Here is a 24,030-nt window from a genome sequence, read left to right on the forward strand (position 1 = left end):
ATCCCTGAAGCTGAGTTTGTTTTGATCCCTACCTAGCATGGTAATTAGAAGCATAAGTAGATGACGTTTGTTATGGAGCAAAGAGGTAGTCGTGTAAGTGCTCACGTGCTAGTGATACCCCAGCCTTATCTATGCCTTTGAGTGCCTTCTTTTGGCAGGCACACCATGAAAACGGTGCCAGAAACTAGAAATGCGGCTCAAATCCACTGACTCAATTCGGTGTGTTGAAAGGAGATGGAGAGGAGATGGAGCACGTTTATCAGTGAGGTCTGTGATTCCTCCACTAATATAGGAAAGCAAAAGATGGAAATCTTCAACAACAGCTCAGCTGCACACAAGATTAGCAGCTCACTTGTTCAGAAATGGGCTTTCCTAGTAGCTCAGTTGGTAAAGAATCTGCCTGCAGTGCAGGAGACCCGGGTTTGATCCCTGGGTCAGGAAGATCCCCTGGAGAAGGAAATGGCAACTCACTCCAGTACTCTTGCCTGGAGAATTCCATGGACAGAGGAGTCTGGCTGCAACAGTCCATGGGATCACAAAGAGTCAGACATGACTGTGCGACTCTGTTCAGAAATGACTCCTTGAATCTTTTCTGTATTTGGTCAGTTTGGGTTTGAATTGTCCTTTGTTCTCTGGCCAGAAATGTGTACCAAGTGCCTTCACCAGTGCAGGATGCTCCGATGAGTGGGGATCTCGCCTAGCACCCTGTGCTCAGGCCACACCAGCCTGACAGAGCAGTGTGCTCAAGGGCGGGTACAGTTTCTGGTACCTCCTGCAGCCTGAGCACCTCTGAAGGCTCATTTGTAATTTTATTTTACACCTCTTCCCATTTCCTTAAAAATTGGCTCAATTTCCATATGTATCCTTCAAGGATTTCCTCATACATATGGAACAGAACTGAGTTTGACTAGGTTTGATGATATGTTATACTTGGTCATATTATTTGATGTCTTGGTCATAAGAAGTAAACAAAGTAAATATCTAGTTTGTGAGAGTAGTTACCATAAAATTGTTATAGCAGAATTAATTTTGATTTTAAAATCAAGTCATTCTTTAAGCTTATTTTCATGAGGGCAAAAGAATGCCCATGTTTAGTATTAAAAGATCATTTACATATGACCTTGTGCAAGAGGATGGAAATGAAATATTCAACCCCCATTCTCTCTTCAGCCTAATGTGTGGCACAAGTTTTTGTCAGTGGTCTCAAAAATATTAGTCATGATTATGCATTTATATAGCATTTTTTTCATCCAAGATTGAAGCTAAATTACAGCCTCTTACTAAAGACTACAGTCTGTGAGCGTGAATTAAAGATGCTGTACTACCCAGCTGTCTGTCTTTTATTTTTTCATTCTTTCTTTTTAAACCAAACCCAGTAAACTGGAAACACAAAGCCACCGCTGGAAATGCAGGGTGCCCTTTGTCCCCTAAGATTCAGGGTTCACATGCCTTTCATTCAAAACACAACTCCAGGACTCGTCACTGCTAGAGACTCCTGGACTTGAATGATTCAGGCAGCTTTAGCCTTTGAGACCCCAAAGCCTGAGGGTCACCTGAACATCCAGTGACTTGGTTAGGGTGGAAGACAGGATTCAGTTTTCTCGATGTTTTCATGTATGCTAATATCCCACCTTTATGATTTCTGGTTAGGTCATTGGCCATATGCATGAATCAGTAGTCCCAGGGGATGTTGTATCTAATTAAATAGAAAGACACTTGGAAACAGTATGAATCCGTGAGCAAAAAATTGTAGCATCTTAGCACTTTATTTTAAAAAATGCAACCCAATGTAAATCTTAGCTTATTAAATTTGTCCAGTTATTTAGCACATTCATTAAATCCAGAGTAATTTAAACTTGCCTAGGTAAAAGAACCTCAGATATGCAGATGACACCACCCTTATGGCAGAAAGTGAAGAGGAACTAAAAAGCCTCTTGATGAAAGTGAAAGAGGAAAGTGAAAAAGTTGACTTAAAGCTCAACATTCCGAAAACTAAGATCATGGCATCTGCTCCCATCACTTCATGGCAAATAGATGGGGAAACAGTGGAAACAGTGTCAAACTTTACTTTTGGGGGCTCCAAAATCACTGCAGATGATGATTGCAGCCATGAAGTTAAAAGACGCCTACTCCTTGGAAGGTAAATTATGACCAACCTAGATAGCATATTAAAAAGCAGAGGCATTACTTTGCCAGCAAAAGTCCGTCTGGTCAAGGCTATGGTTTTTCCAGTGGTCATGTATGGATGTGAGAGTTGTACTGTGAAGAAAGTTGAGCACCGAAGAATTGATGCTTTTGAACTGTGGTGTTGGAGAAGACTCTTGAGAGTCCCTTGGACTGCAAGGAGATCCAACCAGTCCATCCTAAAGGAGATCAGTCCTGGGTGTTCATTAGAAGGACTGATGCTGAAGCTGAAACTCCAATACTTTGGCCACCTGATGCAAAGAGCTGACTCATTGGAAAAGACCCTGATGCTGGGAGGGATTGGGGGCAGGAGGAGAAGGGGACGACAGAGGATGAGATGGCTGGATGGCATCACCGACTCGATGGACATGAGTTTGAGTAAACTCCGGGAGTTGGTGATGGACAGGGAGGCCTGGCGTGCTGCGATTCATGGGGTCGCAGAGTCAGACACGACTGAGCGACTGAACTGAACTGAGGTAAAAGAGATGAATTTTGCTTTGGGGGACGGAGAGTTAAAAGATAAGTCAAGTTTACTGATAAAGAGATAATCCCTACTCATTCTCTGCAAGAGACATCATACCTTTTTATGATGCTTCCTTTAGTTCGTCCCTTCTATTCTCACAGGGTAGCTAGCACCACCATTCATTTGGCTTCCTGATCTAAAAAGCAGAATATTGTTTTGATTTCTCTCTCTCTCTCCATCCCAAACTCCAAGTACTGTTGATTTGACAGATTAGAACTTTTACCCCATTTTGCTGTTGAGAAGAATGAACTTTTCTGTGTCCCACCTTTGTGTGGGGCCTGCACCCTCCCCTGCCTTCTCCCCTCCAGACACTTAGGATTTCTGCTTTAACCCAGGAGTCTGAATTCTACCATAATATGTCTTGACACATCTTTTTTTTTCCTTTAGTTCTGGAAATTTTTGTGTATTATTTGTTGATCATTTCCTCCCCACCTTTTCCTCTCCTCTTTCTCTGTTAGGTGAATTTAGACTTTGTAGATTAAACTTGGATTTTCTGGCTTTTAAGGAAAAGTTCCTCTGTTTACCTTCCATCTGTCCTACTGGATTTTTTATTTTGAATTTCAGTTATCCTCTTTTTAAATTTCGGGCTTCCTTGGTGGCTCAATGATAAAGAATCTGCCTGCAATTCAGGAGACCTGGGCTTGGTCCCTGGGTTGAGAAGATCCCCTGGAGAAGGGAGTGGCAACCGACTCCATTATTCTTGCCTGGAGAATTCCATGGACAGAGGAGCCTGGCGGGCTGCTGTCCAGGGGTTGCAAAGATTGGACACGACTGAGCGACTAACACTTTCACAGGTTCCTTCTCTTTCTCTGAGGGTGGGGAGCCCCGTGGCAGGGCAATGCGGTGGTTTGCACCTGCTTGCCTTTATTGTGGAGGAAGATCCCTGTGCTTTGCAGGATGATCCTGTAGCTGGGTTTGAAGGAATGAGGAGTGACTCGGGGATCTTGTTTCCAGCAAAGCTTTTACTTCACCTTTTGTTTTAATCTCTGCTTTTCTGGGTGCCTCCTGGCCTTGAGTTCCTCCTTTCAGGTTGTGTTCCCTTGGCCATTGCTGCTGCCCGCTATTGCCTGAGGGGCCCAGTGCTGGCTGGGGGCTCACTGTTCACTCCTTCCCTTTCTGTTCACTCTTTCCCTTTCTCTTCCACCCTCTGTGGCACCTGTTGCTTCCTGTTCCTGCCCCTGCTCAGGTGTGCAAGGGGGTGGGCGTGCTTCTCCTTGTCTTTCTCTTTGTACATCTTGGGTTTGCCTTTCTCTGCTCCACTCTTGGCATTCACCACTTGCCTTCTATCTTTATGTACTGTGTTTTGGTGTCTCCAAGCTTTGTTGATGATCAAGTTTGTTTTTGGTTTTTGTTCTCTTTGTTCCTTTGTAATGATTCTGAAAAGTGCTACTCCACTGTCTTGAGGATGCAATTCTCCTTTTTAAAGAGTGACACCTTATTGCCCTGATAGATTTCTTAGAGGGTGCATATGAGAAAGTTTTTCTGTTGACTGCAGAATGTCTAGGGAGAGGCAAGGCTTCATCCACATGCTAAATTGGGAGAATTTACCCTGACACTCAAATTTGAGACTCACCCAGTCTTCCTGTGTCCTTGCCAAACACAAGTTGGCTTTGCAGGTCACTTTAGTCAAGTCAGTAGTATCAGCCATGTGTGCACAATGGTATCTGGAGGGATGTCTGACTTGGATCACATTTTTCAGGCTAAAGGGTCTTCCATCCCTGACCAGTCAGTTGAGCCCGTGGGAGATGACCTTGTGGGGAGCCATGACACGAGTCCAAGGGAGTGACCATGGCAACTAAGTGACTGACTAAGTAGTGACTAAGTGATAACTAAGTAATAACTAATGTGACTTCAACAGGATGGGCACTCAGGCTTTTCCTTGACTTGTGACAGCTTTTGTTGAATTTGTTTTTCACTTTTTTCAGATTCAGGGGAAACAAGTGACATGTGACTCAAATTCCTGATTATATGACTGTACTTTTATGTATCTGCTCAGATTATATATGAGGTGTTTTTAATCTATTAATGTTTATTTATCACCCAGTTTCAATGCAAATAATCCGTGTATGCAGATTGGTTAAAGGTCAATCCCAATCTGCCCAGGGAGTTTGCAAACTACTTGGAGAGACGGAGCCTGTGCATGAAACCCCTGACAGCCAAGGTTAACCAGAGCCACAGGCTTGAGACCAGATCCTCCTGGTCTGTGCTCGGTGACATGCAGACAAGGTAACCGTCAGCCAGGTCTGCTACTGAGGGTGGATGGCCTTGCACCATCACCCGTGAGCCCCGAGAAGTACGTTGAGGCCGTGAGTGAGTTGGGCTGATAGCTCCGTGCTGAGCACCCCCTGACCATCTCTTCTTGGCTCACAGAGGGTGTTCAGAGCTCTGCCGGATCCCCATGGTGGAGTACAAGCTCGACAGCGAGGGTGCCCCCTGCGAGTACAAGACTCCTTTCCGGAGGAACACCACGTGGCACCGCGTGCCCACGCCCGCCCTGCAGCCCCTGCCCAGGGTCTCCCCGGTGCCCGGCACGCCCGACCGGCTGCAGTGCCAGCCCCTGCTCCCGCAGAGCCAGGCCGCCATCCCCCGCAGCACCTCCTTCGACCGGAAGCTGCCCGATGGTACCAGGTAAGCTGGTGGCCCTGGTGGAGCCCTGACTTATAACTTCACGTGGTTGGGGGACTTGTGTGTGGCTTAGTCATTTCTGAATTAGCTTGTTCAGACCACGTGGGCAGCAGGGCCGCCAGGCAGGCCCCGAATGCTGGGGCACTTGTGGTCCCAGCCAGCGATGGTGCTGATGGCATACAGATCTCCCCCACGGACACCACCCCCAGGGCCACCACTGTACCTCTCCACGATAATCCTCCTGTCAACTCACTCTCCAAAGCACGGTGGGAAACCATTCTACAGGAGCCTCTGGATAAGCGTGAACAGTTGTGAGTATAAAGAAAACAAAGCCACAGAAAGCATTGATGAAATCCCGTCATCCTAATAGTGACAGTATTTTCAGAGGTCCTAAGATTGTTGGCATCTCTTTGCTTTTCTCTCTCATGTTAAGCGGAGGGAGTTAAGTTTAAAATTCAATTTTTCCCTGAGAGGGCGCACCTGTTTAAGCGTGAAGTCCAATAGCCTTAGAAGCTGGTGAGGATTTCGAGACATGTCACAGAGGGGCAGTTTTAAGCGAACAACATAGTAGGTTTGTTGTTGTTACTGGTGTTTACTCCCTTTGTTTTAACTTGCACATAACTTCTGGGCTGTGGACACACCAAGAGGTTCCTCAGAATTCCCTGTTAGGCTTTCATCTAGTAGAGCATATGTCGTAAGCAGACACTGAGCCAGGCCGCCCGCTGAAGGTGTCATCACCTCGTCCTGTTACTCGGCCTCTCCCATTCTCCAGTTTCCTCCTCTGAAAAGTGAACTTAGCAATAATGGAGACCTCCACAGGGCATTATGATGACTGAATCAGTCCACAGAGGTTAACTGCTTAGAACACTCCAGGCCCATAGATGTAAGTCTCTGTAGGTGTTAATAATAATTACTAGGATTAAAACATATGGTCTTCCTCTGACTTCTCCAGTCTGTTTTTCCACGAATGAGTGCAGAAATGGTGTAACTCTAACTTGACAGTAAATCATCTGGGCTCTGGGCTCTCAAAGGTCTGCTGACTTTATAATATTCAGAGAAATGCATACAGTACGTAGCCTGGGTGTAAAGGGGTGACATCTGGAAGGGAAGGGGTCTATAGAACCTCCCTTATTAACATATAATTTAGTAAATTATAAGGAATTCTTTTGGGCTTCCCAGATGGCGCTAGTGTTCAAGAACCCACCTGCCAGTGCAGGAGACGTAAAGAGACTTGGGTTCAATCTCTGGATTGGGAAGATCTGCTGGAGGAGGGCATAGCAACCCACTCCAGTATTCTTGCCTGGAGAATCCCTTGGATAGAGGAGCCAGTCCATAGGGTTGGCAAGAGTGGGACAGGACTGAAGCAACTTAGCATGCATGTGCACACTCAAGGAAGGCTTCTAATAGCAAAATGGAAAGTTGGCAAGCACGTCTTCATCAAATGAGTTCTTACAAGTGTCACTCATTTTTGTATGTCTAAAATAAATAGGATTACATTGAATACATGTGCAGAAATAAATGGTTTTGCCAAACTTAGAGTTTTCTCTCTGCCTCAGTTTTAAATATAGAACCACAATGTCCCTTGCATTGTCTCATAGACCAAGTAGTAGTGATGTTTTCATAATTCTGTGTATTCTATTGCTGTTCCCCATGTTTACTGGGATCATTAGCTGTGCTTTCAATCTTTAGATGCTAAAGCCTTGTTTCTGCCACATCTCCTTCCTATAATAAATTTCCTACCATAAAACCCCTGAAATCTCATGGTGTCACCAATTCTCAGTTTATTTGTCCATGATCGCAATGTGTGTTTCCCCTTTTCTTCGTCATTGAGAAATGAATTCATTTGTGAGTCAAAACAAGCCAGGTGCAGGTGTTGGCAGCCCACCTCGGTGCCTGTTACTGATTGTAGTCAACCTTTCAGAAGTTCGCCCAGCAATCAGTCTTCGTCCAGCGACCCCGGACCCGGCAGCAGCGGACCCTGGAGACCACAAGCTGGATACGACGGGTACCGCTCCTTTCCCTTCTGTGGGCTCCTGGGGGGACATGTCTCCAGGGCACATGGAAGGGCTTACTGTGCACGAGGCCAGTGGGGGACAGGGAGACTCAGATAGGACTTTGTTAGGACCAGTGCTTCCAGACTGGGTGGCTCATCATTTCTGTGAAAGTGGGCTCATTTGTCTATATTCTGAGCTTGTCTGTTTTCTTTTTTTTAATAAGGGAGAGTCTTTTTGAACACATGAAAATTAAGGATTTGGAGACTCTGTGGGTGATGGCCCTTGGGAGTTTCCCTTCACTTACATTGCTGACGAGGAATAAATTCACAGCCTTTCTTGAAAGTGCTTTTCTCTCCAAAACACAGCCCAGAGTCTGAGGAGGCAGGTTTAGCATGTGACACATTTCCTCTGCCTCCTGGGAGAGCAAGTGGAAGCTGGGTGCAGGGCCGTGCCTGTCGTGTGTGCACACAGCGCCCAGGGGCCTGAGGGCACCTGTCGACAGGACCCAGGATGGGCGGACACCGTAACTCGAGGAAACAGCCGTACACTGTTGGAAAGAGGAGGGCCCCGCCAGGGATGTGGCTGTATTTTTGCAGGGAAATGCAGGCGTTGCCCCCAGCAGCAGTGTTTCTGTGCATTGTTGCAAGCCAGTGTCACCTCTGCCGCTTGAAGGAGCTGGGTGCACTGATGAGGTGATGGACGATCCAGGTAGCCGGGGGGCTTGCACCAGATAAGAGACGCTTCTGTTCCTCCTCTCACATGTCCCCAGGGAAACCCTCTTCTGGCACCCTCTCTCCTGGTTTGAGCTGAGAAGTAGAGATTTATACTCCGAGTTACATGCATTCTCTACCTTAGATGCTGGATGGGGTTCTTAAAAGTTGTACTTTTTTTTTCTTTAATTTTTGAGATGGTTAGATAGCATCACAGATTCAATGGACGTGAATTTGAGCAAACTCTGGGAGATAGTGAAGGACAGGGGAGCCTGGTGTGCTGCAGTCAAAGGGGTCACAAAGAATTAGATATAACTTAGAGACTGAACAACAATAACAAAAAAGTTATACCTAAAGAAATCTTTCTCCTTTGAGTTGCATTTTTAAAGTAGATGGGAGAGGCTTTATGTCATTGGAAAAACCACGTCTTGGCTTTTTCTGCAATCAGGATTTAGAACTGGGATTCTGGAAGAAAGGGTCCCTTTGTAACATAAATAAGTTTTCTGCAGTTTCCTTTGGAAGAGTAAATTGTCCTATTGGGATTTTCATAAAACAAAAGTCCGGCTAGATGTAGTCTAGCGGCAAATGGATCTGATTTTCTTTTTCCTTAAAAAATTTGATATAAAGAAGCATCAGTACATGTATTCTGGGCCCAAGAGAAACAGTGACGGCAAAAGCAGCGAGCTTGTGCTCAGTCCATCAGGGATCCCAGCAGTCCTTTCAGCCCCTGGTGTTGGCCTCCTCCTTTATCTGCAAATGGTGTCATCCAGGTGCCTCTTAGGACCCAGGGGTGACAGGGGAGCCCCCAGGTGCAGATGCTTTAAGCTGCTCTCTCCTCAGGGCTGCGGCCGCAGAGCGCCTCTGACTAGGGACCCCTGGGAGTGCCCCTCTGGGGAGCAGCGCCCGCGGGGGACACTGGCGGGGCAGCGTGCGGGCGAGACTCAGCTCTGTGCTCTCTCCAGGTGCCAATCTCCCCTGCTGCTGGAGCACCAGGCCTCCGGCCCTTTGGAGTGTGACGGGGCCAGGGAGCGGGAGGACACCGTGGAAGCAAGCAGACACCCCGGTAATACGGACCCTGCCCCTTCCTCCCCCTTCACTGGCTCATTCACCCTTTCACGTCTGGTCAGCACCATCCCGCCATGTGCACGGTGGCTGCTGGGCACCCCAAGGTCATCTGGGCTGTGCCCATAGCTGGTGGTGCCTGGGAAACAGACCGTGGGCATCGTGGGGCAGTTTGTCTGCTCTGAGGGCCTCTCTCTGGGTAGGACCAGAAGGTCCTACAACCACAGTCCTGATCATGGTCACTGAACCATGTGTTTGGCCCCTGAGTTTCTCTGCTCCTTTGTTAACGCTAGAAATTAGATCTTTAAGGCTTCTCTCTCTGTGTGTGACAGAAACCAAATGGCATGGGCCGCCTTCCAAAGTCCTGAGCTCCTATAAAGAAAGAGGCCTGCAGAAAGACGGAGGTTGCAAGGATTCTCCCAATAAACTTTCTCACGTGAGTCCTGTCATCATGAACTAGCGCTTCTGTTCGTCTCAGCACTCGTGATTTATTAGCTTTGTTGCCAGGGATTCTCAGTGGCATCTCTTATCTCATAAGGCTCTTGGGTGAAGTTAAAAAGAAAAAAAAAAGGTTTTCTTTTTCTCTCTCTCCTTTTATAAAGAAATACCGAGAAAAGTCATCCAGTAAATTATTGGCAAAGCCAGGATTGTAACCTCAGCCTTTGATCCTTGGTAGTTTTAGTCTGTTGACTGTTATCCACGTGTGGGCAAAATCCAGGAGCGGAACCTGTGCAGCAGGGTGTGCGGTGGGTGATGCTCTGCCTGGTGCTGGCCACTCAGGGAGCAGCTGCAGACAGCACGCAGGGACACTGGAGAGCCAGCCGACAGGCATCCCGTGGTCCCACTGCGCCCATGTGGTTCTCTTTACTTTTTGCAGAAATGAAAAGGAGCCATGTAGGTGACTGTAGCTCAGTGAAATGAAACTACCAGTTAAATGTGCAAACAGGAATTTTAGTTGTTGCCAGATGAAGCCAACCTTATAAAGTAGCTCATTTTTCAAAATTTGCAGACATCTTATCAGGTCCTGACCCGAGTTGTTCATTTTCTTCTACTCCTCCACATGTCATTGGCCAGCCTTGGCAGCTGTTACCTGCAAACATGTGGCCACCATCTCTCAGCTGTATCCTAACCTTGTCTCGAGCTGGCCTCGTGGAACCAATTGATGGCACCAGGACAGGGAGAGTGGGGGCGGGGGTGAACTTGAGAAGATCCACTTGTGATAACAAAGGGCATTGGGATTTGCTTAAGGATCTGATGGGGTGGAGGGAAGGAAGGAAGAAGAGAGGGACGGAAGGAAGAAAGGGAAGATGGAAAGAAGGAAGGGCCAAACCACTTGAAAGTCACAGGTGGCTGGGTCTCATGACTCCACAGCCCTTGGCTGACCATCCAGGCTGAGAGGAGGGGTCATGTCTGTACCAGGACATCATCAGATGGGACATTTAGTCTGCTCTCTTGGTTTCATCTTCCAGGGACCTCAGTGCACCCCCAAGAGCACCCCATCTCATCATCCCCGGGTCTCCCTGACTGGAGCTCTGGGGGGGGGGTGTGTGGCTCATGCTTACACAGTGCGTCTGCACATGTGAGCTCGTTGGGTCTGCACAATGATCCCTGTGCTCAGTATAATAAGCACAGAGAGGAGCTGAGTGACTGGCCAAGACCCCCCCCTGTGATTCACACCCGGGTCTTCTGCCCCACACCCAGGACCGGCCCTGTCCGTGTCACAGGAGCATACTCTGAAGAGAGGCTGCTTTCCTCCTCTTAATTCCCCATGTACTTCCCCAGCTTCTAGATCCTTCGTTAACTACCTTCCGATTAGTGACAGCGTGGCAGTACTTCTGTGTTCATGTACAGATAATTGAGCAAAGACTTGAAAAGATACCCATTTAACTTAAGATGAATGATGGGAGGAATTGTGACTCAGGGACTTTTGCGTGAAACCAGGATGTTTTTGAAAAGTAAATTCTTGTCTTGCTTCCCGCTGACAAGCGAGTAGAAAAGGTTTGGGTGAAATCATCAGGTTTGTAGCTTCGTGAGTCTGGGGAGAATAATCGCCTTCGTGTAGAAGCAAAGTGTGGGGTTTGTCTGAAGCCTCCCCATTTCTCTCTTCTCCAGATCGGAGATAAAAGCTGCTCCAGCCACTCCAGCAGCAACACGCTGTCCAGCAACACCTCCAGCAACAGCGACGACAAACACTTTGGGTCTGGGGACCTCATGGATCCCGAGCTGCTGGGGCTGACGTACATCAAGGGGGCCTCCACGGACAGCGGCATCGACACGGCCCCGTGCATGCCCGCTGCAGTCCTGGGCCCCGTGCACCTGGCGGGCAGCCGGTCCCTGGTCCACGGGCGGGCAGAGCAGTGGGCCGACTCCGACATCCCGGGGCCCGACGATGAGCAGGCCAAGATGTATGCGGTCCATGGCTACGCGCCTGGCATCTCCACCAGTGGTGCTGCCGACGGCAGCCTGGGCGACCTCAGCGAGATTTCGTCCCACTCCAGGTAAGGACCTCCCCACACTGACTGGCAGCTACTCGGGGCACCCTGGGTGCCATCATCTGCTGCTGGGGTGGGGGCAGGGGCCCGAAATAGGACCAGAAGGCGCCTGAGAGCATTGTCACCTGTGGGCCACACTGCCTGACTTCAGATGGAGGGCTTATGTCCAGAGGCTCATTTGAAATGTGCACGTGAACAAGTTTGTGATTACATCTTCCTTTCTCTTTAAATCTGAGAGAAAATGCAACAGAGATGCTCACGGCTGTCGTCAGGCCACTCGTGTTTCTCTGTCAGTTCAATCTGTTGTCCCTGGGTCTTCCCTGGTGGTTCAGTGGTTAAGACTGCATGCTCCCACTGCAGCAGGCATGGGTTCGACTCCTGATCAGGGAACTAAGATCTCACGTGCCCCCCAAAAAGTGAAAAGTTCAATTTGTTGTCCCAGATTTTCAGGAGGTGTGGTAACAGCTGGACGATACTCAGATGATGACGGACAGTAACGAGGGGTGGTCTGTGTGCTGTCCGCATAAATGCCTGTGCCCCGGTCTCCTGTTCCACGGGCCCCCTTACACAACCGTGTGCTGGAAATGTGTTCAGATTGATGGTCCACTTTCTTTTTCAATATAATAATGACTGGTTACATTTAAAGGAATTACGTTCTAACTATAGATGTTTAATATATTTTTATGAGTGGTTTTCAATTCCTATATGACAAGTGTGTACAGTGACTTTAAAACTCATCACTGGTGATTCCTCCCTTCAAAGACTAAGCAAAGAACTGCATTGATACAGATTTGGCCGTGGCTAGAATTTCCTGCACACCAGTGACCCCTGTCATTTTCCTTCTTGTCTGCAAGGCCTTCCCTCCTTCAGCTCGGAGTCATCATCTAACTTTCCCCCAGAATTCTTCCAGCTGCTGGAGGGTAGTCAGATGAACAGTGATAGGACCTTCCCTCCCAGCATCCAGGGCCATGGCCAGTGACGATGCTCAAGGCCAGCACTGGGTTCAACACGCGGACCTCTTGGCCTCCTTGGCTCCTTGGCCCTGCCCTTCACTCCACCTGCTCCTCATCCTCACATGGTCTCTGCTGAGCCTGGAGGGATGAACCGATGGACCACAGCGAGGCTAGCTGTGACCACAACACAGACCCGGGAATTGCATCGGCTATCCTCTCAGTTGAGACAGAGATCTAATCAGCAGTGCCTAGATTTTCATGATTGATATCATGGCATATGTCTCATCTTGTTTGAAAAACCTTTTAGACTTCTTAGTCCTGGAAATTAACAAATTAATTTTTTTACATAAATTGAAAGCACAGAGATGCCTGTTCACACAGACATGCTCACTGCTGCCTTCCTGCTTTTCTTTTCCCGTCTCTAACATCATCATCGGTGTCTTAGTAGCACAAATGATCATCTTGTAACCTTCTAATGTTTGTTCCAAGTGTAGAAGATTTGTAAAGCGGCTGGTTTTCTGATAACCTTGCTAGACAAGTGTAAATGGCATCACAAACAGAATTTTGCATTACTGTTGAGGAAAATTTCTGTGAAAACTGCTTTCCGAGCACCTTCATTTATGAGTAGAGTCAGGATATCAATGGGGATTTGCAGTAGGTTTTCTGGAGTACCTGAAGCCTCCATTCATGTGTTGGGTCAGACGAGTAGAAAGCACTGGGAGGTGCTCGATTGCATTTCTGCTTGATGTTTCTCCTTCCCCACCCCTGCTTTACGCTGAACACGTGCACAGTGGTTGCAGAAGGGACATGGGCCGAGTAAGGTTCTTCTTTGTCACCCAGAAGCCTTTTTCTTGCCATTCTTAGTGGCCAGTGACTTTAAAGCCACATTTCAACTGCAGTTGCAGGCTTTTGTTCATATGGAATTTGTCAATAAATTAAATCTTTTGAGCACTCCCTCCTCCTGTCTGTCCCCTGCAGAAAGGCTAGAGAAAATAAGATTTTAAATATTCCAATTTTTTAGCTTTAAATTTTTAAAAGGATTTTTAATTTTAAAATGTTTTTAAGTGTTTTAAAGTACTATCTATGTTAATATTTTATATTTAAAATAAGATTTCAAATGTTGGTGTGTCGAGGCGAAAGGAACTTGTCTCATTAGAGCATAATCGACCTAGCTCCCGCAGCGCTGCTGAGACTTGGCAGATCCAGAAATGCCGGGGCCCGGCCTGGGGCACTCGTTCTCCGTGATGATGAGTGTCATCAGCTCAGTGCTTTCCTCGTCTGCTCGTGTGGTCAGCTCGGAGCTGAGGCCCACTGCCCAGGGTCTCAGTTGTGACCAGGAGTGGTCCAGGGAGTGAAAGAAAGAGAAGAGCCTCTGGGGGCTGGCATCGGCGCTGAGCGTCCTGGCTAGTCACCCCCGAGCCCGCACACTCGATCTCACCATGTCTCAGCTGCTTCTCAGCACTCCCGCCCTGGGTGATGTCGACCAAATAAAATAACTCTCTACTTTCAGCTTGTGACAATCCTTTTGTTGTTCGGGGAGCCCTCATTCACCTCTGGAGGCCAGAAACAGCTGATGGCTGTGATGTTTCTTGCCCACCAACGTGGCAGCAGATATTTTCATTCCACAGTGAGGTGATCTGTGCTCACAGCTTATCCAGTCCCATCCACATCGCCCCCCACCCCGGCTGTAGTCTTCGCTTCACTAAAAACCCTGGACCTGTCTCTTCACTTGTACCCACAGCACTTAGCACAGGCCCCTAAACGTGGTAGGCATTGCAGTGTTTGTTGAATGCAGGAAGTCTAAAAAGACTGTTGATGAGCACTTGTTGACTGAGTTAGTAAACCAGTGCCTGGATAGCCTAGGGAAATCAGAGGTGCAGAGGTTGACTGTTCCCAGTTTCAGGATCCCAGACCTGTATATGGAACACCCTTCTTCACGATCTGATTCTGGTTTTTTTGTCACCAACGACCACTGGCATCCCCACCAGCCCCGCCACACAAATGCATGCTCCGAACAGCCATCCAGGAATAAAGCAAGTGTGAGTTGTCTATGTGGTATTTTCCTAGGATTGAACTGAGAACGAAGAAGAGGGACTTAGAACTCATAAAGACAAGCACACTGGCGTGAGGGGGAATAAATAGGGGTGCAGGGGTGGGTGTGCAGGAATCACCACCCATTAAGCAGCACCAGCATGTTCCCAGCCTGTTCTCTCCTGCTGCTCTGGGCTTTTAATTCAGCAAACCCGTTTGGGTTGATTTGTTTTTTTTCCTGCAAGGGCAGGGCACTTAGATAAGAGCTCAGAATACAAAGCGGTATTCATCTGAGCCTAACCAAGCTTTTGCAAAGTGAAATAAATCAACTGCCAAAAAAACAAGACAAAAAACCCCATGTTCTGTATTCTCCTGTAAATGGCTCATGTGATTATCTGTTGCTTACCCTTATTCATGTCATCACACTCTTAGTACAAAGGATTGGAAGTTGGCAATGAAACTCTAAAATAGAAAAGATTCCCCCAAATTTTATTGCTGACAGTCTAGGATGTTTACCCGCTTTAGAGAAAAATGATGCTACTGCTGCTAAACACAGGTTTTTGCCATATTGCTTGTCAAATGGATTCAGTATATTTGTTCTTAGAGTTTAGCTTTAAAATTTCTTACTACTGGGGTAAAAGACATTTTTAATCAAGCCTAAGTGAGGAAAATATATTTTATAAACAAATGGAAATACACATCAGGCTTGGACCATACTATTGTTATTCACAACACATTCTCCAAAAACATTCCATTTGGTGATTTCAGAAGATAAATTTGAGTGTTTTATGCATCATATTAATTATATTAGACTAGGGATGCCCTGGGCTTCCCAAGTGGCGCTAGTGGTAAAGAACCTGCCTGCCAGTGCAGGAGACATAAGAGACACAGGTTCAATCCCTAGGTCTGGAAGATCCCTTGGAGGAGGGCATGGAAATCCACTCTAGTGTTCTTGCCTGGAGGATCCCCATGGACAAAGGAGCCTGGAGAGCTACAGTCCATAGGGTCACCAAGAGTCGGAGATGCCTGAAGCAACTTAGCATGTATGCGTGCATGGATACCCTAGACTTTAAAATATCTCAGGGATAATCAAAGGCTTTGAAATGCACAGTCCTGGGTTCTGAATGGGGAAACTGAAGCCATAAGCATTGTTGGACAGCTGAGAAATGAGACTATGGGGTGGGTATTAGGTAGTAATATTGCATTAACGCCTGATTTGTGATTATCACATTGTTCCTCTGTGAGAGAGTAGAGTCTTTATTATTAGGAAATATAAAAGTATGATGTCATAAAGTTTCCAGCTACTTCTAGATGGTTCAGAGAAAAATGATGCAGCTGTAGCCAGAGAGTAACAACTATTACATCTCGATGATGGGAAATCTCCTGTCTTTATACCATTTCTATAGATCTGGAGTTTTCCAAAATAAGAAGCTTAGGAGAAAGATATACAGGCCTTCAGAGCCCATTGCCAATAGTTTTCCTGTTGGGGGATTACTAACTGGTGTGCACCCAGGAAGTGGAGAGAGTTCATTATAATAGCACCACCTCTTACTGCCTATTTATTTCCTTGCCTGTTGCTTAGGTTACCTTGGGCCATGGGACGGCGGTACAATGTCTTTCCCAGGGCACAGAAATTGAGGGAACCTCCACCCTACTAGGGGCTTCCCTTGTAGCTCAGGTGGTAAAGAATCTGCCTGCAATGCAGGATCCCTGGGTCGGGAAGAGCCCCTGGAGGAGGAAATGGCAACCCACTCCAGTATTCTTGCTTGGAGAATCCCATGGACGGAGGAACCTGGCAGACTGTAATCCATGGGGGTCGCAAAGAGTCGGACACAACTGAGCGACTACCCCACCACCACCACCACCCTACTAAGGGACACCAGACTTATCACCAGGAACCAAGTGATTCAGAGGAGCAAACAGATGCAATGTTTTATTTGTTTTGTTTTGTGTGATAATTTTTCAAATGCCACCATGTCTCCAACATACAAAGACCCAAAGATGGGTTATTTTATTGTGTTTTGTTTTACCTTCAGAACCTTTATAAAAGTCCATTTCAAAATCATTTTTAATATTAAACTTTTTTTTTTAGCTTCTGCCATTGAATGATGCTTGCTTTGTATACAGGTTTGATTTCAGAATAAGATTTTATTTTATCTAGGAGCTTATCATCTGAGGAACTCTGTGGTAAATTCTCCTAATGGCAAGAACTTGTGAATAATTCTTTGATGCATCACTCTAAAAAAAAACAAACTAACAGCATTTACTTCACTAATATTAATTCAGAAAAATCTTCAGAGCAGTTCTCTGAGGTGGAGAGTATTTGTCAGGTTTTTTGTTTGTTTTGTTTTGCTTTTAAAGTTTTTTTTTTTTTTTTTTTGATGTGGACCATTTTAAAAGTTTTTATTGAATTTGTTATAGTATGGCTCCTATCTTATGTTTTGTTTTCTTGGCCCCAAGGCATGTGAGATCTTAGCACCCCAGCCAGGGATCAGCCCACACCCCTTGCATTGGAAGGTGAAGTCTTAACCACTGCACAGCCCTTGCATGCATCTTACAGATCAGAAAACTGAGCTTAGTAAGCTTGTCCAGGGTCTCACAGCTGTTGCTGCTTAAAGTCACAGCAGTCTGGCTCCAGAATCCTTGAGGCACACCTGTGTGTCAGGGTTTCTGAAAGCAATGCTCACCTGCCTTCCTGAACTCTGATGTTAGAACTGTAACTGAAACATTTACGACTTCATAAAATAATTCCTGATCTCTATTCTTACTTATTTTTCCTAAAACATTAGAATCTTGATTTTCCTGAATTAAAAAAAAAAAATCTTAAGGTTTTTATATTTCTAGGAATGGTCATATACCCTATGGGAGTCCTTAGTCCTTCTGGCTTCAGCTGAACCACTGACCTTTAAGTTGTTTTTAGGGAGTTTGTCTTTTGAATATTATTTCATATCACACAGTAATACAACAAGCATCCATACACCCACACTGGATTGAGGAATCGACTCTGCTGTGTCAGGATCCCCGTGTATTGTCCAGTCACAAGCCCTTCTCTTCCCCCTCAGGGTGGCCCCTGCCCTGGCTTTGGCGATGACTGTCCCCCTCGCTTTTCTCTACATTTCGCTACGGATTCATACATTCCCGAACAACATACCCTTCAGTTTCACCTGTTTATGAACTGGCTTTAACAATGGAGTGATGCCTGATGCTTTCTTTGTGACCTGCTCCTTTTCCCACTTGTTTGGGAAGTTCACCCCAACTGTCCACAGCCACTGCTCACTCCTTCCTGGTGTTTTCCTGCAGGTTTTCTTTTCCTCACCCATGTTTGCTAACTGACCATCCGTTCACTGCTGATGTCTCCATGGGGGAGCCGTTAGAATCAGTGCTTCTGTCAGCACTTCTGTTGCCTGTTTCCAACTGCACCCATGCAGAGGTCTGGCTCGGGTGTGTGCTTAGGAGTAGAATTGCTGCCTCATAGTCTGTGCGGGTGCCCACCTTCACAGGTAATGCCGAGACTGCTTTCCAGACTGTCTGCACACTCTCGCTCCCACCAGCAGTGGGAGGAATCACTGCTCCACATCCTGGCGAACACTGGGCACTCATCATCAGGCCTTCCCATTTTTGCCAATCTGGAGAACATGCCTGATACTCTGCTATGGTTTGCACGGGCGTTTCCCTGGGTCGAGCTCCTTCTCTTATGTTTATTTACCATTTGAGTTTCTTTTCTTTGAAGGCATCGGTGTGGTGCCCATTTTTCTCTTAGATTTCCCCTAATTGTGCTTTGAACACCCTTCTGGCCACAAGCATATAGCTTTGCACGTGAACATCCTCAGCCTGTGGGAAGAAAGGCTCAGCAGAGAGACGGCCGCATCTGCCCGGTTTTGCTCACGGAGGGCGGGAGTCAAGGGTGGCGGCTCCAAGGTTGGTGACGTGTGCTCACTGCTGAGATCTGGTCCTATCACGGCTTCTGTCTGTTTGTTTCCCCAGTGGCTCACACCACTCAGGAAGCCCCTCGGCTCACTGTTCGAAAAGTAGCGGGTCTCTGGATACGTCCAAAGTCTACATCGTAACTCACGGCGGTGGTCAACAGCCCCCAGGGTCCATGTCCAAGCCCTACCACAGGCAGGGGGCAGTGAACAAGTACATCATCGGCTGGAAGAAATCGGAAGACAGCCCGCCCCCTGAGGAGCCTGAAGTGGCTGAGTGTCAGGGGTAAGGTGGTATCTGCTGGCAGCCTTGGGTGTCTGGGGCGTGGACTAAGCTAATGTATTTTTTCCCCAGTAGAAACAAGTCTTCTCAAACAGAAAAATTGAGAAACATCTTTGTAAAACTCTTTAAATGTTGGCATATTGGTTGAAAAGTCCTCTCTTTCCTTGATATTCTCATGTAACTTTAAAACAGATCTCTATTCCTCGTTTTTATATTCAAAAAGCTGCCTGCAATAGAAATGTCAGGGTTGTGTGCTAGTGATGGTGTGAGTATGCTTGCTAAATCGCTTCAGTTGTGTCTGACTCTTTTGTGACCTCATGGACCGTAGCCTGCCAGGCTACTCTGTCCTTGGGATTCCCCAGGCAAGAATACCGGAGTGGGTTGCCATGTCCTCCTCCAGGGAGGCTTCCCAACCCAGGGACTGAACTCGGGTCTCCTGCATTGCAAGCAGATTCTTTACCGTCTGAGCCACTAGGGAAGCCCATGGTGTGAGTATAGATCCTGTAAATAACTAAGGTCAAGGACAATGTGAATTCCCACAGAGCCTCTGTGTTTCCTGAAGGTGTTGTGTGATAGCACGAAAGAAAAAAATCCCACCTAACTTTTACAAAATTGATTAACTGATTGATTGATTTGGCTGCACCAGGTCTTAGCTGAGCACTGGGGATCTTTCACTGAGGCACAGGGACTCTCTAGTTGCAAAGTGCGTGCTCAGGAGTTGCCGCCCTCGGGCTAGTTGCCCTGCGGCCCGTGGGATCTTAGTTTCCCAATCAGGGATAGAACCCAGTCCCCTGGATTGCAAGGTGGATTCTTAACCACTGGCCTTCCAGGAAAGTCTCTATTCCCCCGAATTTTAACATGACTTTGATTTTCCTTTCAGTTGTCACATTTGTAGGGGCAAGTAGGGAGGGATGTTTTGTAATTTTTGGAGAAAAGAAAAGATTAAAAAATACTGATAACCCGTTCCGTAACACACGTGAAAACTGCCCTGTGTCTTTGAAGAGACAAAGCAATCACATTTTGAGAATGCAAATCAAGGCTGGTCAGGGCCATTTATAGTAGCTGGTGACTTGGCTTATTTTTTGAAGTGAAAAAAGTGAAAGTCACTCAGTTGTGTCCAACCCTTTGGGACCCCATGGACTATACAGTCCATGGAATTCTTCAGGCCAGAATACTGAAGTGGGTAGCCTTTCCCTTTTGAACCCAAGTCTCCCACGTTGCAGGCGGATTCTTTACCAGCTGAGCCACACGGGAAGCCCAAGAACACTGGAGTGGGTGGCCTATCCCTTCTCCAGGGGATCTTCCTGACCCAGGAATCGAACCAGGGTCTGCTGCATTGCAGGTGGATTCTTTATCAGCTGAGCTATCAGGGAAGCTCACAATTTTTAAGGACAGCCTTAAAAATTAACCTTCACATGCACTAAATGACGACATCATTGTCTTTTGCTGTGTTTGCTTTTGTCATCAGCTTGAAGGGTGCACGGGAGCTACAGCTATCTTCAGAGAGCTCTTCTAGATCTTAAGTTTAGTCCATGAGCTAGGATCACCTTTTCCCTTAAGATCACTTTTTAAATATGTCTAGCATGATATTGCCTTCTAAATTAAAATTCATTTTAATCCTAAACTTGAACATAGAGGACTTCCCTGGTGGTCCAGAAGTTAAGATTTCATGCTACCAATGCAAGAGGCACAGGTTTGATCCCTGGTTGGAGAATCCCATGTTCTATGCGTCAAAACATATATAAATAAATAAAAGATCATACACTACTCATTTTTTAAAAAATAATAGGAATTTAAAATAAAATGAAAATTGAACAGGCAGTCTTTTTTTTTTTTTTTTTTTCCAAAAAAAATCCATCATGCCAGTAATTGCAAAGGAGTTGTTTAGAAAGAAATTTTTTAGAGATAACCACATTTTATGAACACGTGTTCCTGTGGTCACGTGGTACTTCTGTCTGATAGTCTTCCAGTGCTTCACAGGGGTCCTTTCTGAGGCTCCTAAGTTCCTCCAGTTATTTGTAGAAGTGCTTTGCACATCATTGTGAGACTGTATCTTCCCTAGGGTTCTCCTTGAAGAGCCAGGAAAGGGTGAAGGAGCCCACTCGGACATTTCTCCCTAGAGAGCCTCAACATTGGTGCATTGTAACACTTGTTTAGCAGCACTGACTTCATGAAAGAGAGCCAGCATGGGGAGTATTGTGAGTAAGGGGTTCGTGTCTCTGGAGGACAGAGGGGTTATTTCCCCTCATCACACCAGCTGAGTGCTGAGACTCGAACCCAGGCCTCCCCAAGGCTCTTCTCATGGGCCCAGGTCATCCTGTCAGATGTACCGTCCATCTAACGCAGACATGGTAATGTATCATGACTGTGGTCCTCCAGGACTTGCCAACTATATTGAGATTTGTCAAAATAATATGTTACCAAATCACTGAAAGATATACTTAAAAAAAGATCAGCCAAGCATCATGTGTGTCCCACTGAGAATTAGCAAATATTCGTGTCTCAATATACACAAAATATAAATGTGTCCCCCTGAAGTTTCTCATGATGCAGAAATTGCCCATCTTTAAAGTTATATTCTGAGGCTCCCCTGGTGGCTCAGTGGTAAAGAACACATCTACCTATGCAGGAGACACAGGAGACTCAGGTTCAATTCCTGGTTTGGCGAGATCTCCTGGAGAAGGAAATAGCAACCCACTCCAGTATTCTTGCCTGGAGAATCCCACAGACAGAGGAGCCTGACGGGCTACAGTCCATGGGGTCACCAAAGAGTTGGATGCGACTTGGTGACTAAATAACAAAGTCATATTATAGGTAGACCCTTGTTGATTATTTTTGTTAATAATATAATCTTATATTTTGAAGTGCCGCAAACAGGAGCTACTTACTGGCTCGTTATTAAGCAGCCGTGAATGTGTGCCTTGAGCAGCTCATGCCATCTGCAGACCCTCGATGTCCTGAGAATATTCTAGACACTTGGTAGTGGTCACCACCATGCTGGGTTTACCCACGTGGAGAATTACACTAGGCATTAGAGATACAAAGCTAATTACATCCAAGATCCCATTTTCAAGAATACCCTATCTCAAGGAGGAGAGAAAGTATAGCAGTTGCTAACCACAGTATTTCGTAGGCAGTTCACAGATGTATTATTTCACTGCACCACCTAGGAAGCCCACTTATTGACATAACGTTTGGTAATTTTAACAAAGGCACTTAAGTTAGCAGAAAATGCTAGCAATTTTTATTCAAAAACATAGGGAAAATGGGATAGTACATTTTATCAGCAACTCTAGGTATTTATGTTTTCATTCAGCAGTTATTGGTAAGACCTGGGTTTGAGTTTTTCTCCCCTGTGTCTTTCCCAGAGTAAGTAGGACCTGGACTCTTGCATGCCTCTGCCCCAGATCTTAGGGCCCACAGCTGTGCATATCTGAAGCCCTCTTCACAAAAACCCCAGGCTCAGTTTTCCCACATGGCTTTTGTGCAGAAACCCTGTCCCCCTGGGTCTTGGGTTCTTTTTTAGCTCCATCTTCATGCCCTGCCATCCTGCAAGTCAACCAGATCTTCAGTCACATTTAGAGATTTTTATAGTTCCTGCCCCAGTCGCTATATTCCTGTCATCAGCATTGCTGGTGCTTCCAGAGCCAAAAAGCTGGGGACACCACACCTAGCTCGAGAACAAAGCAAGAGCTGTAGTAATTTCGGATAAATAGTTCTTAATTTTGAGCAGGGCTTTGTGTTTCATATCCTGATAACTTCTCAGCAGGCCATTCTCCTGTGGCACAATAGCCTTGCTTTAGAAATAGGGTCGCCTCTGTGACACAGGACAGAGACACAGGTCATCCTCTGTGGCCTGCCCCCCTGGACCAGCATCACATTTCTGGGTCACGTGGCCCATCTGCCTCTGCTGATGGTCCAGCCCCTGGTTCTACACTCACCATGTCTTTGGGAATGTTCCAGACCAAACCTTTTAAAAAATAACTCCCCAGTTCTTTCCCTGGAAAAGGAGTGAAAACAGTAATTCAGCCAGTCTTTTGTTGTCCATAAATACATTTCTATACACTGATAAGGGAGACAGCTTCTTTATTTATTCAAACGGCTCTGCAAAATTGCTGATAATAAAAATGCTTGGCATGTGCCCAGATCGATTGCTCTTCAACGTCAAGTCCCCCGGGGTCCTGCTTTCTGTGTTGCTGGAAGGACAGTGGGGTGTGGTTGTCCAGCCACAAGAGAACGGCTCTCTCAGTTTCCTGAGAAGCACCAGGCTTCCTTCAGAGAACACAGGATAATCTCTGATGAATTATTGAAGCTGTGTTTTCTGATACAGATTAGGAATGGGAAAACACAGCCTTGTTTGAGAAGTTGACTTTCTGTTTTCTCATTCAGGGCTTTGGGGATCTGATTTGCCTCTGAATTATTCAGAACCCTAACTCTGCCGTCGAGCTCATTTCACAAATATGAGATGGCATGGGGATCCGGAGGAGATGTGGCGAAAGTGAACCCGTTCAATAATTAAGAGCCGGGTGTGTGTCTGTGTGTGAACGTGGTGATTGAAGCTGGAGACTGGATTTTAGTTCTTAAGGGGACAGGCACTTTACATACGCTGATGACCCATCTTCGTTTCCTCCCAGGCTGTACGGTGAGATGGACCTGCTGTCCTCGGCAGCTCAGCAGCAAGCAGTAGTGGGAGACGCTGTCTCAGAAACTCAGCACGTGCTCTCGAAAGAAGACTTTCTGAAACTGATGCTTCCTGACAGCCCCTCAGTGGAGGAGGGGAGGAGGAAGGTCAGTGACTTGTGTAGGTTTGAAGTTACCAGAAACACTGAGGAAACGCCTAAAGAGACGCCAGGACTCCCAGGGCCGTCTTCACACTGTTATTCCACCAGGAAGTGGAGTAAGGCCGAGAGAGGTCAGGAAGGGAGACTTCTGGACTGATAGAGGGAGCTCTGAGCGGGCAGGCCTGGCCTCACCTCTTAGCTGCAAGGAGAGTCGGCCATGTGGCGTGTTTTCTTCATTTTTGTTTTTCTTTTTCACCGCGTGGTTTTGTACGTTGGTTGTGTGATTAGCCTTTTTATTTTTTAGCCATGTGATTTTGTACATGTGACTTAACTTCTTGGCCGAGTGTCGTCCTCTGCAAAAAGGAGGCACTGATACGTGTACTGCAGAATTTATAGGCTTGTAGCAGACATAAGAACCAGCCTTGCACGGGACCCATCCATGACGGGCAGTCAGAAACGGGAGCTGTTA

At 46.6% G+C, this 24,030-nt stretch overlaps 1 protein-coding gene across 10 annotated transcripts in view; it reads left to right on the forward strand.

Annotated features, from left to right (window-relative positions):
- Window positions 1-24,030, forward strand: part of SIPA1L2 (signal induced proliferation associated 1 like 2) — a 231,930-nt gene that overhangs the window by 179,127 nt on the left and 28,773 nt on the right. For 9 of the 10 annotated variants that reach the window (XM_043925427.1, XM_043925426.1, XM_043925431.1 and 6 more), the window contains 7 exons: window positions 5,078-5,335; window positions 7,254-7,337; window positions 8,999-9,099; window positions 9,431-9,534; window positions 11,211-11,596; window positions 18,559-18,783; window positions 23,415-23,568. In XM_043925427.1, coding sequence (XP_043781362.1) covers window positions 5,078-5,335; window positions 7,254-7,337; window positions 8,999-9,099; window positions 9,431-9,534; window positions 11,211-11,596; window positions 18,559-18,783; window positions 23,415-23,568 — 1,312 coding nt within the window. The remainder of the gene's footprint in view (window positions 1-5,077; window positions 5,336-7,253; window positions 7,338-8,998; window positions 9,100-9,430; window positions 9,535-11,210; window positions 11,597-18,558; window positions 18,784-23,414; window positions 23,569-24,030) is intronic. The other variant, XM_043925429.1, reaches the window with a different exon arrangement.

This window comes from Cervus elaphus, chromosome 15 (assembly GCF_910594005.1).
Source record: "Cervus elaphus chromosome 15, mCerEla1.1, whole genome shotgun sequence".
Classification (NCBI taxonomy): Eukaryota; Metazoa; Chordata; class Mammalia; order Artiodactyla; family Cervidae; genus Cervus; species Cervus elaphus.